At 43.6% G+C, this 12647-nt stretch overlaps 1 protein-coding gene across 4 annotated transcripts in view; it reads right to left on the reverse strand.

Moving 5' to 3' along the window:
• LOC142391795 (gamma-aminobutyric acid receptor subunit alpha-5-like) overlaps positions 1-12647 on the reverse strand; it is a 33975-nt gene that overhangs the window by 6608 nt on the left and 14720 nt on the right. For all 4 annotated transcript variants that reach the window (XR_012770606.1, XR_012770605.1, XM_075477865.1 and 1 more), the window contains 3 exons: positions 9873-10016; positions 1366-1518; positions 658-869 (listed from right to left, as the gene is read on the reverse strand). Coding sequence is in view for 2 of the 4 variants with exons in the window: in XM_075477865.1 (XP_075333980.1) it covers positions 658-869; positions 1366-1518; positions 9873-10016 (509 nt within the window). In the remaining 2 variants the exon portion in view is untranslated. The remainder of the gene's footprint in view (positions 1-657; positions 870-1365; positions 1519-9872; positions 10017-12647) is intronic.

A 12647-nucleotide genomic window follows, 5' to 3' on the forward strand; every position in this document is an offset into this window, starting at 1 on the left:
AGTTTTGATTATATTAAAAGCAATAACGGCACGGAAAGCGTCCATGACTACATTCACTTTTGAACTTAGCACTTTGTGTTGCGCGTGTCGATTCTGACCAATAGCCGAACGACTTCAGGGCGCGTGGCTTTGTTGACATATTTTGGTCCGTTTACTGAAATGTACAGTCTGAAAGCGAACCGCACCAAAATGAAAAAAAAAAGGTTCGGACCAAATCAAGTGAACTATCGGACTTTCCTGGTCTGAATACGCCCTTACATGTGTGGTACCTGAATCTAAATCTGTAAGTTATGGTGTTACAGTACGATAAGTTAAGGTTTTGTTACCGCGTCAGTCAAGTTTCAAGCTAATGGAGCCAATACTAAACAGGACAAACCAGAGAAATCATCACAGGATGGGGAACTAACAAATGGCACAATGTTTAAAAAGGAAAGCAAAGGTACCAAAAAAAAAAAATCTATATTTGTGTCTTTTAGTACCAATGAAAGCTCCCAAATCCCTGCTGCGGTCAGTCCAGGAGGTGCAAACGGACGGAAACGATCAGTAAAATATCCTGTCCAGGTGGTAACGAGGGAAATAAAACACTCACTACCTGTACACAGCTGGGCTGTACCCTACCTGTGATGGAAAAACACCATTAGAGCCAGCAGATGGTACCTTAGGGTGCTGTGCTTCCAGAGCTTTCTTTCCGTCCCAGGCCCAGCTCCTCTTGGTGAAGTAGTTCACCGTGGCGAACTCGATGAGGGCCGAGAAGACGAAAGCGTAGCAGACGGCGATGAACCAGTCCATGGCTGTCGCATAGGCCACTTTGGGGAGCGAGTTCCTGGCACTGATGCTGAGGGTGGTCATAGTCAGCACTGTGGTCACCCCTAGGTGCAGACAAAAGGCCGTCGTGACAACTTTAAATTGAGTTGTTTTTTTTTACAGCCTGGCTGGAAAAAAAGCAATATTTACTCCCCTCCTCACCCTTTAATAACCCCGAACCGGCAGCGACTGCAGTGCTGCTGCTCAGAGAGCGACTTTTATTATTCTCACAGGTGTGAACGTGCAGGGATATTAGGCGTAAAAGAAAGTACAAAGAAAAATTGGTACAGAGAAGATGCTGTTCCTGCGAAACAGAGGTGTGAACGCCGAATGCTGAATAAATTACCTTAAATTTGCTGAAAAATGGGTTGAAAAAGACCAGAAGCTGAAATCTTATCAGAAATATCTAAAGAGCTGGAAGAAACCAGCGTAAAGATTTAAAGTAGAATGCAGACAAGTGGCCCTCATGCAGTAAAATCTCTGCTTCTCTGATCGTTTTCAAAGGCCTGAAGAGTTAAAAAAAAAAAGTCAGAAGCACCCAAACTCCTCTGCTTCACTCACCAAAGACGGTCCTCGCGGGAACCGACTCTCTGTTCAGCCAAAACGACACCTGGGAAAGGATTACGGTCATGAAGCACGGCATGTAGGTCTGAATGACAAAGTATCCGATCTTCCTCTTTAGGTAGAAGTGGGCCATCATCACTGTGTACTGTCCTGAGAGGGAGGAGAGACGGCAGAAAGGGGAGTCAGACAGGGATGATGTGCATACGTTTGGACCACACCAGGGTTATATCATCATGGAGGAACTACTCATGTGCAGCTTGTATGGAAGTTTTTCTGTGCCATCAGAGTTTGAATAAGAATTTCTAATATTCAATTTTTACAGCATCAAAATCAGACTTTAAAATTGAAAAACCATCAGTGTAAAAAAAAATTCTACTTCAAAAAATTCAGTGGAAAAAGGCAGCCAATCAAGTTACGCTCCATTGGACAGGTCAGCCATGTCCACCAACGCGGGTGATGGTGCTTCGGTGAGTGAGTTTACTTTATTTGCCATTTGTGTGTAAAATTGAGTAACAGATATTACTCAATACCTATTGAGCTGACCTGTCCAATGGAGCGTAACTCGATTGGCTGCCTTTGGATGAATTGAGACAGGGATCGATTGCTTCTCCCTGTTTACCCGGATGTTGAGTCTGGTTCTTTTTCCTGAAACTGAATTTTTTTAAATTGAATTTTGTTTCCATTTAATTTTTTTAAGTTGATTTTTTTTTCCATTGAATTTTTTACACTGATTTTTGTTTTTAGAAATTGATTTTTTTTTTACACTGTTGGTTTTTCAAATTCAAAGTCTGATTTTGAAGCTGTAAAAATTCAATATTAGAAATTCGTATTCAAACTACTGAATGGAGACTGCGGATAGAAAGCTGTGAGGTGGAAACGTTAAAAAAGAAGCACAGCTTATATTCAGGGGACCATCGGACTGACTTTCCAACCCGTTAATGAGGTGAAAAACGAGCTGAAGTGGCGTTAACTGCTGCGAGAAGGCGGCGATACGTCATCGTGCTGCAGTTCATATCTGAGATAAACCCAGAGACACACAAAGAGTCGCAAGAAGAGAAAGGACGCAACATTCAGTAAAACTACCAAAGATTGCATTTGAGGCTTTAAAAAAAAATCCCCTCGCCAGCAGCAGTTTGCAGCTGCAGGCGCTGGTAAACTACGCTCACACACACACACACACGTGCACGCACGTGCACGGCGTAATACACAAGGCTTTCTCTGGGCAAAATCCGATTTCTGAACCTCCCTAATCCCTGGTTACAATCTGCATCATGCCATCAGTGAGAGAAAGAGAGGGAGGAGAGGTGGTGGTGGTGGTGGGGGGGGGGGGGCTTCCTGTCCCGGGATCCTCGCTGAGGCCCCGCCCACTTGTACTCGCAGTGAAACACACATGAAGCAGGATTCCCAGCAGTGGACACACACCTCAGCACACACTCTAAGCCACGGAGCGGGAGGCTGCTGCTGATCACTGGTGGGATGGAGGGGGGCTAGCCGAGCCGGTATTCCCCGTCTTTTCCCTTTTTAAGGTTGTTTTTTTTTTGTTTTTTTAATATTCGGAAGCTTGCTTGTTGGAGTAATGATCAAAGGTTCTTGATGGGACTGGCTGAAAAGCGAGGGGGAAGTTAATCATTTCTCAACGTCTCTGCCTCTGCGATGCCTCCATCAGGACATCCCCGGCTCCGTCACCCGGGCCCTCTGACGCCCTCATGACCCCAGGCCGCCTGGCCCCCGACCACCCTGCCGACTGCTGCTGTTGCCGTGGGAGACGCTGCTGACCTGGGACACCTTCACCCTTGATGCATGGATCCCTACAGGACCAGGGGTGAAGGACTGAGGGGGAACATGCTCCTCTGGTGGATCTTTCTACTTTTCTCTCAAGGATTTGTATTTCACATCGTCCAAGGGGAGCTTCCTTTTATATCGGGGAACAACGCTGCTATGCTGGTCAACTGGTGAGTCTCAGAGGAACTCTTTATTTGTCCCACCTGTCGGCTTTGGAGGCTCACAAAGAGGTTCAAGCCAGTAATTATCCTCTGAAAGTTAAAGTATCCCTGGCATGCTGTTCTTCTTAGCCCCACATGCCCCTGCAGACTGCAGTGTGTGTAACACGACGCTGAAGTTGGCATCCGATTCGCGAATTAAAGGGGTGGGCATAAAGGGCCATTTCACTGCATTTTTTTTAATATTTTTTGTATTTTTTGCATTTTGATCGACCAAAACAAGGTCCTGTATGGAAACTACAATAGTTACACTGCTCAAATCTGGATAGAATTATTCTAAAGAGGCTATACATTCATTAAAACCTTGTTTGGGATTTGTGAAACCTTTTTCTGATTTGTGAAAATACAAAATATGGCCATTTTACTGATTTCTTTTTTTTGCATTCTGATCACCCTGACCTGAGTCCTGTGTGTAACTGCTGTGTAGTGATTCTTATCCTCTTTTAGAGTTAGACGGCTATTTAAGGAAGGATATTTGCTATTTTAGGGAGAAGAGGTCTTGTCCTTTCGCGTGTCAAGCATCTCAAGAAAAACTCGCAGACTTATCCTAGTCTTTCAAGTCCCTAAATAGGAGCCTTGTCTAAAATTAGATGTCCTAAATAAGGGCTAACGCCTTCACAACCAACCAAAGTTCTGAGTTTAGAACTTCAACAAACGAGGGTTCCCGATCTATGTTCAGTTTCCAGCTTGGTGAATGTAACGTTTGATGGTTTTGTGCAGCTCGAAAGACCAGAAACGGAGGAAAGACCAGACAATCCTTAATTGACTGCTGCTCTGAATCTCATGTTGGCAAGCGCTTCATTACTTTCCAGACCAAATAAAACAGCAGGCTGTTTAAAACAGCAAGCTCCTTTTAATTAAGCCGAGAAACGGCAGTGAACTGGCTTTTTTTCAGAGGAAAGCCGCTGGACTCCACTGCAGCCACGCAGGGTGCGTTCATTTCGCTTAATATAGATTCTCGATTGCTTCCAATAATGCTCGACTAAGGCTGAAGATTTTGATCTTCACACACAAAAATTTCATGCTGATGGAGAGTCTCCCTCCAGGTGCTCGAGCAGAAAGGAGCTGGTTCTGCTTTTCTTGGTTTCTTGAAGAGGTGTCTCCTCTTATCTGAGGTTCTGAACTGGACTGGACTCCAACGACCCCCTCGAGGTGCAAATATTCCATTTATGGCAGATCCAAAAATGCCATATTTGGATCTGTAAAAGTTATTAGCAAAATAAAACCCAAAGTGAATTAGCCTACTGGACTGAATTTGACCCTGGAGCTCAAACCCATCAGCAACATCCACCACTGATTTGGATGATTTCCAGACAGAGGCTTTGGGCTGCATGAATAATGATTTCCTGTCTTTTTTAGTCCTGCTCAGCATCTCATTCTCAGATCGTTTTCAGCGTTTTTGTTGTCACGGCACCAGATGGTGGTTCCGTGATTAGGACTAAAAGGGTAAACGTCAACTTAACGGCGAGACACACAAATACAACGACTCTGAACACGGTCCAGAACCACGAGTCCCGATGCATGACCAGTCAGACCCAATCTGCTGAGGTAAATACAGTGAAAGTGTCTGAGCACTTGGGTTAAAAGCATCAAATCCGGGCCAGAAAAAGGAGGGTGTAAAGATGCTAATGCTAAAGAGTAGCTACGGGAATACTGGGAGCACATTTAAAAGTACATTTAAAGGGAATTTTGGAATTTTTTGGAGTTGGTGATATACAAAGAAATGAAGAGATTAACACAGTTAATGACAGGATTAGCATCTTTGTGAGTGTTTTATCCCAAAACTGTGTTCACCCCCAATGAATACGACTCATAAGAGCGTCCTCGACCGCGCTTTTAACGACACGCCTTCCTGGGACATGACAGTGGGACCGTCCTCTGAGTTATGCTAAGTTAATAAAACACTTTGGTCACTTCCTGGTTGGGCGTGGCCAGTAAAATTCCTGGTTATGGTTAGAAAACGATCAAACTTGGGGCTGAAATACATTCTTCCTCCAAAACGACCATTTCTCTGGTTGTGATTCTGCCGACACATTTAAATTCCGTCTGTGTTTCTTTTTCATCTCTGAGTTTTTCCATGAAATTACCATCAACAAGCCATCTGAGTAGGAAACTGCAAGTTAAACGTCTTTTTTTTTTAGTTAAAAACACCAGAAGCGACGCGTTTTCAACTGAAAAAAACAACAAAAAAACGGGGGAAATCCAGACTTTTAATAACAACTCTACTAGAAACTAAAGGGAAGTGTATTACAGTTCTGCTTTACATAAGAGTATTAAACAGATGCCTTTCAGCTCCCCCACCTCCGCGTCCACATGCCAGAGCGAGGCTGTCCAATCCCAACATACAGACACACACAAACACCTCTCGTTCCAGCTTTGTGAGGACCTAACCTAAATTTAAGTCCAACTATTTCCGTCACAGTAACCTTGAGAATTAAATGTCTCTGATTACGGATCTATGACAACGAAATCTTCTTCCCTTCTTAACAATGGCCCTGAACTCCCTCTGGGATCATGGCGCTCGTTGTTTTCGAGCGTTTTATGCCATCTTTGTGAGGACACGCGGCGTTCACAAAGACAAATTTACCAGTGCAGATCCACTCAGAGACAGCCACCCACCCAATCCTCCACTGATCTGTGATGTCATCTGCTTATGCAAAAGCTGCTGGGTGGTTGGATGGGGCGGGTGGATTAACCCTGAGTCTCAGGACTCCTGAGCTGTGTGTGTGTGGGCTCATGCAGGGATAAGTGTTGTTTGACAGGGCTGCCCGGGCCTGTAGACAGCTGGTTGTGTGACAGATAGGCTACTCTCCTCCACTGGCTTCCACTCATTGACTCTGATCTCCCGATAATGTTTCCTGCATTCAGTCTCCGCCTATCGCGCCCATCTCGCATGCATCTTATCTAATCTAGAATTAGTTACATCGCATTACTTGCTATTACACTCATCGAGCGTAACATCCTGTGTGAGTTTGCTCAGGGAGCAGATCTTTGTGGAAATCCGAAAGTGGACTTTTCAAAGGTTTTCTGGACAGATGACGGGAATGTTAGATGTAGTAGTTAGCTGCAATTAATAAAGCCATCGTGCAGGGCGGCGCCCCGATGCTCGGCCAAACAGAAAAAGGGCCTGAAAGATGACTGTTTTATGGTTTGACCCCCTTTCTCACCTGACTTCCATCCCATTAAGAGCTTGTGGAGCTTTCTCAAGCCCCAGAGTTGCTGTCAAGAAGGCTGCTACAACTGTTGAAGTGATCGATTGTTATTGGTCAACAGGTGTCTTTCCAGGAATACGATTCCCCCAATATTTCTACATCCAGTCAACCAGCCTGACCAATGATGCCATTACACAACATATCCCAGCCAGCATGTCCATGTGAGGCCCATAAGGTTTAAATTTGGCTGCAGATAAGGGTCCCAAGTGGGTTTGTCCGCAGTTTCCACGGTGGCCTCACCTGTGTTTGCCCATATAGGTTTCAAAGTGCTGTGTGGCTTTAGTTGGACTTTGCATTTAGCCAATTTGAATGTGAACATTCTTTTACTTTGTGTGATGTGTTTATCTGTATTGCCTTTGGAATAATTTAAGGCTTAGGGTAACCCTAACTCCTAACCCTTAGGGTAACCCTAACCCCTAACCCTTAGGGCACCGCTGGACTGATAGTAAGGCATGCCGGGCATTTGCCCGCTGGCCTGATGACTTACTGACCTGCGCTTTTTTTTATTTTTTTTTACGAAATATAATATATTAAAGATTTAAAACATAACGCAATATGTGGATACCAGTATATAAACCCTCCTATTGGTGCATAAACTGGTAGATCGGCCCTTTAGTCATGATTGATTGAAGCCTGGGCCAATGAGGTGAGGGGCAGGGCAGGCCAATTAGGCCTACCCCTCCATCTCTACATCGGTTGGTAGTGTCAGGCAGAGCGATAGCGGGCAATATGGATGTTAGTGGGAAGAAAAGGAAGGGTGGCTCTGAAAGAGCCAGGGATCAAAAGAAAGCAGCCCTTCAGGCAGATGCTGCGAAATGCCTGAAAATATCGGATATGTTTACTGTAGTTTAGCCTACAGTATTACATTTATTATAATTATATTAACTAAAATGAATCAATTAATATTTTACTATAATTCCTTTAACATAAATTTAAGTAACAAGGCTGAAAGAAATGACACGTGTCTAAAAAGTAATGTGACCTACGGTCAATTGATCATAATTTTGATAAGCCTATAATAACAGTATTTTGGGAGAACTTTTCATAATGCTTCTCAGTGTTAAAAATGTTTGTGTCTCCTGGTGCACATTGATCGTTTAAGGCAGTGATTCCCAACAAGGGGTTAGGGGTACGTATACCACCAGAGGTACGCAAGCACACTGCAGCGGGTATGTGGAAAAATTAACAAATGTGTGCAGCATAGTCACATAGAGCATGAGTGAAGGGGTACTCATGGTATGACAAAAAGGCTTAAGGGGTACGCACGTCAAAAGCAGTTGGGAAACAGTGGTTTAAGGGACCAAAAAAAAAAATATGCTAGCACTTAATTTTTTCCCCTTCAATACCTGGTGGTGGCCTGGTCTTGGTTAAAAATGCCCGGCCTGAAAAATTTCCCTAGTCCAGCCCTGCCTTAGAGTAACCCTAACTCCTAACCCTTAGGGTAACCCCTAACCCTTAGGGTAACCCTAACTCCTAACCCTTAGGGTAACCCCTAACTCCTAACCCTTAGGGTCACCCCTAACCCTTAGCGTAACCCCTAACCCTTAGGGTAACCCTAACTCCTAACCCTTAGGGTCACCCCTAACCCTTAGCGTAACCCCTAACCCTTAGGGTAATCCTAACCCCTAACCCTTAGGGTAACCCTAACTCCTAACCCTTAGGGTAACCCTAACTCCTAACTCTTAGGGTAACCCTAACTCCTAACCCTTAGGGTAACCCTAACCCCTAACCCTTAGGGTAACCCTAACTCCTAACCCTTAGGGTAACCCTAACTCCTAACTCTTAGGGTAACCCTAACTCCTAACCCTTAGGGTAACCCTAACTCTTAGGGTAACCCTAACTCCTAACCCTTAGGGTAACCCTAACCCCTAACCCTTCAAGTTGCACTTTGAAACCCATATGGGCAAACACAGGTGAGGCCACCGTGGAAACTGCGTGGAAAATTTGGGACCCTTATCTGCAGCCCACATTTAAACCTTATGGGCCCCACATGGACATGCTGGCTGTGTTTATGTCAGCAACATTAGAATATTACTGACCTAATTGATGTACAAACAGACCTACAATTGTGATGTTTGCCCTCCTGAAGCTGATTTATGCTGCTTTATGCTGTAGAAAAACACACTTCCGGCCTGCAGTTATTCAACCCTAACTGATCATCGCTTTAACCACCGTGTCAGATGCTCCTCTGTTTCAGAAGGGTCAAATTTTTCGTCTGCATCTGGCAAAGCAGTTCAACGCATCATCAAAACCGTCATGTTTGAGGTAGAAATGAGAGCCTGAATCATTGTGATCAGGGATCATTTAAAGGTGTGGTGAAAGCAGCTGGAGAACTCGTCACTGGCTGTGTTCGAAACCGCATACTACATACTACATACTACATACTACATACTGCATACTGCATACTGATCGATCAGACAGTATGCAGAGCGTTTACCCACAATGCATTTCGCTCCTGCCCGAGCCGAAATCAGCCGGCCTGAAGCTGATTTCTCTTAAGCTCTAAACTCCGTAAACTTTAGCAACATTTGAAACATTTTCAGGCGAGAAAGTAGTCGTTTAGATCCCCAACGTGTTGAAAACCTGACAAAATACCGGCTATTTACAATTTTGTTCCGACGAATTCGGCGCTATTAAAGCTAGCCGCAGTGAGCAACGCACTTCCGGTTATTTTCACAAAATAAAATACCCGTTGCCTTTTATCATAGGGAAAGCCATTACGATACAATTGGTGCTTTTGTTCTGAAAACAGGAAGTGAACCTACCCTCGTTGTAGCTAGCTTGAAACTGACGTTTAGACAGGAAATGACGATCGTCACGTTACGTTGCATTTTGGGTAGTTTGAGTATGAGTAGTAACCTCATGATGCATACCCAACATTTCGGAGAATCTAGTATGCATCCGGGAACTTCTTGCATACTCAAACTCGCATACTAACTCAAAAAGTTAGTATGAGTAGTGGGAGTAGTAGGAGAAGTATGCGGTTTCGAACACAGCCACTGAGTCCAGACTTTAACCCCACTGAGGTCTGACTCTCTGCAAATCTGCGTCCCTTTGCGGCCAGCTTTTCGTGCCTCGATTCCTTGCGTTATGTCCATGTAGGTGCCTTGAATGTTACTGATATTTGCCCGTTGGTTTCCCAACATACATGGAAAACACGAGGGATCAAAGCTGGAAATCAACTCACGGGGGTGTGAAGACATTCTAGCTGCCAACAACTGAAACCAGAGTGAGGAATGACTCGATCAACCAAACATAAATGTGTTATTTCAGAGCACGGTCAGCCATGCACCTCTGCTTGTGTGTATGTCCTCTGTGCCGGCGGTTTGCCCGATCAGGTGGTACTGGTTGAGCCTGGAGCCGTCTTCTGCCACCACCACAGACTTGGCAGCTCCCTGAGTCCAAGTGTAAACCACCTCCGACACCGGATAGGCATCTGAGAGACAGAAAAAAACATTTAATTTCACCACACGAGATGCTCAACGCGCTTGTTTTTCCAGTTGGTTTCAGCCCAGAAATCACTCGTTATGATTCCAAGCTGAAGCCGGGAGCAGAAGTTTAGCAGGATGCGTGTACGTGTTGGTATCTGAGGTTTATTTTTTGTTTCTGCCGCAGCTCTGCGTCAGAGGTGATGTCCCCTGTCGGCAGGAGCCAGACTGTGTCAGATTAACCAAAAATGTGTTGCATCACGAGTGTGATGAAAACCTGAGAGCAAATCTGAGCCCTCTTTTTGTTTTTCATTTGTTCCTGCTGAACATTTCCTTAAAGTCATTTGTTTCGGTGCAATCTGTTGGTTTCCTTAGCTAGGAAATTGTTTTTGAATTGTCTCTATATGAATGAATTGGATTATTTTGTAAATAATTATGATTACAATGAATTGAATTCCAATTGGCTTGAATTGGACTTTATTATTTAAGTGCCTTGAGATGACATTTGTTGTATTTGGCGCTATATAAATGAAAATGAATTGAATTGAATTTGTTTCCAAGAACATGCACAAGAGGAAAAAAAACATTTTAAGGATGAAAACAGGATGAAATAGTTTAATTTACATTATAAGAGTGTTAGTTAAACATTTAGAGCAGACAAGTTGAAGGATATTTGGGGAAAAGAAGCTCATTTAAAAGATTTCTTTCTTATTTTTGATGTTTCCTACATGCTTCATATCGGGGACAGACAGAGTCCTCTTTACAGGACAACTGGAAGGTGTCACAAACGCTACATCTTGACTTGTCCTCGTGTGACAGGGCTGTTTATTTCTGGCCTGTCAATCACATCTTAACCTGGATGTTTCCTTTCTGGGAGCTGGATGCTGCAGAATACCGTATGCTGTGTTTTAAATTTAGCCACAGATAGGCCGAAAGCCCAGACCTTAATTGGAGGTTAGATTGCAATAAGGGATTATCTGTGGATTTCATTCTGCTAACGGACAGCTAAAGACTTTGGCAGGCCAGGCCGCGCACCTTTGCCAACTTCTCAACTCTTCCCGCTGAATGCTTTGTGTTTGAGACGAACGGAGCTGCGGCGCCAAACTCATCACCGACAAGTTCAGCTGTCTGGGATATTTAAGAGTGCAAATTTCCCAAAATTAATTTCACCACACGAGATGCTTCCAGTTGTCCTGTAAAGATGACTCTGTCTGTCCCCAATATGAAGCATGTAGGAAACATCAAAAATAAGAAAGAAATCCTTTAAATGAGCTTCTTTTCCCCAAATATCCTTCAACTTGTCTGCTCTAAATGTTTAACTAACACTCTTATAATGTAAATTAAACTATTTCATCCTGTTTTCATCCTCAAATGTTTTTTCTCCTTTGTGCATGTGCTTGGAAACAAATGGCTTTAAGGAAATTATCCTCTTTTCTTATAAACGGTGGATTTAAATGGACCCGACGGGCCAAAAAACTTCCAAATTCAAATTCAGAGACGAAAGTGCGAGTGTCCAGTCATCACAACACAGCGAGGGTCGTCCCTATGAATATTCAGCTTGAAAGGATTCGTATTTGGCAGAAATTTGGTCCGTCAAACACTTTCATTCCCCGCGTTGAACTTCGAAATCATGGACATATGCTCGACTGTTGCTAAAGAAGAGAAACGAAGGATTAAGAGTCAGATTTTCCTACTTTAGAATGTAAAAAAAAGAGGGAGAAACGATGCTCTGCAGCATCCATACATGTTTTGGAAACGAGCTTTTCCAAAAACACCTGCCGCACCGCAAATGTCCGCTTTGCAAACTTCCCAACGACAGTCCTTCAAACTTTGGAATAATCGCTGCACTTTACGTCTTTCTGCTTCTTTTTAGCCTTCAAATGAAGTTTAAAGCTTCATTTGTTGGCGTAGATTTGAGAAGGCCAAGCCAACTGTTACAGACGCAAAGCAAGGCATCTTTATTTATATAGCGCATTTCATACCACAGGCAACTCAATGTGCTTTACATAAAGACAAGGCATTTAAAAGAACAGCATAAAGCAGCATAAAAACAAGCAATTTAAAGAGAAAAAAAACTGAATAAAAATTAAAAACACAGTTAAAAGCAATCAAAGAAGAGGGGGAAAAGAAAAGTATTAACTCAACCATAAGCACACTTAAATGTTAAATGTTTTTAACCTGGATTTAAAGTGCTTACAGTTGGGGCTGATTTCAGTTCTGCTGGTAGTTTGTTCCAGTTGTGTGCAGCATAACAGCTAAAAGCTGCTTCACCGTGTCTAGTTTGAACTCTGGGCTCCACTATCTGACCTGAGTCAGTAGATCTCAGAGCTCTACTGGGTTTATACTCTACCAGCATGTCATTCATGTATTCTGGACCTAAACCATTCTGTGATTTGTAGACGAGCAGCAGAACTTTAAAATCTATTCTGTATCTGACCGGGAGCCAATGTAAAGACTTGAGAACTGGGGTGATGTGATCTGATCTCTTTGTTGTGTTTAAAACTCGGGCTGCAGCGTTCTGAATGAGCTGCAGCTGTTTGAGACTCTTTTGGGGGAGTCCAGTCAGGAGACCATTACAGTAGTCAAGTCTGCTGGAGATAAAAGCATGAATCAGCTTCTCCTGATCTGTTTGGGACATG

The sequence above is a fragment of the Odontesthes bonariensis genome, chromosome 11 (assembly GCF_027942865.1).
Source record: "Odontesthes bonariensis isolate fOdoBon6 chromosome 11, fOdoBon6.hap1, whole genome shotgun sequence".
In the NCBI taxonomy this organism is placed as follows: domain Eukaryota; kingdom Metazoa; phylum Chordata; class Actinopteri; order Atheriniformes; family Atherinopsidae; genus Odontesthes; species Odontesthes bonariensis.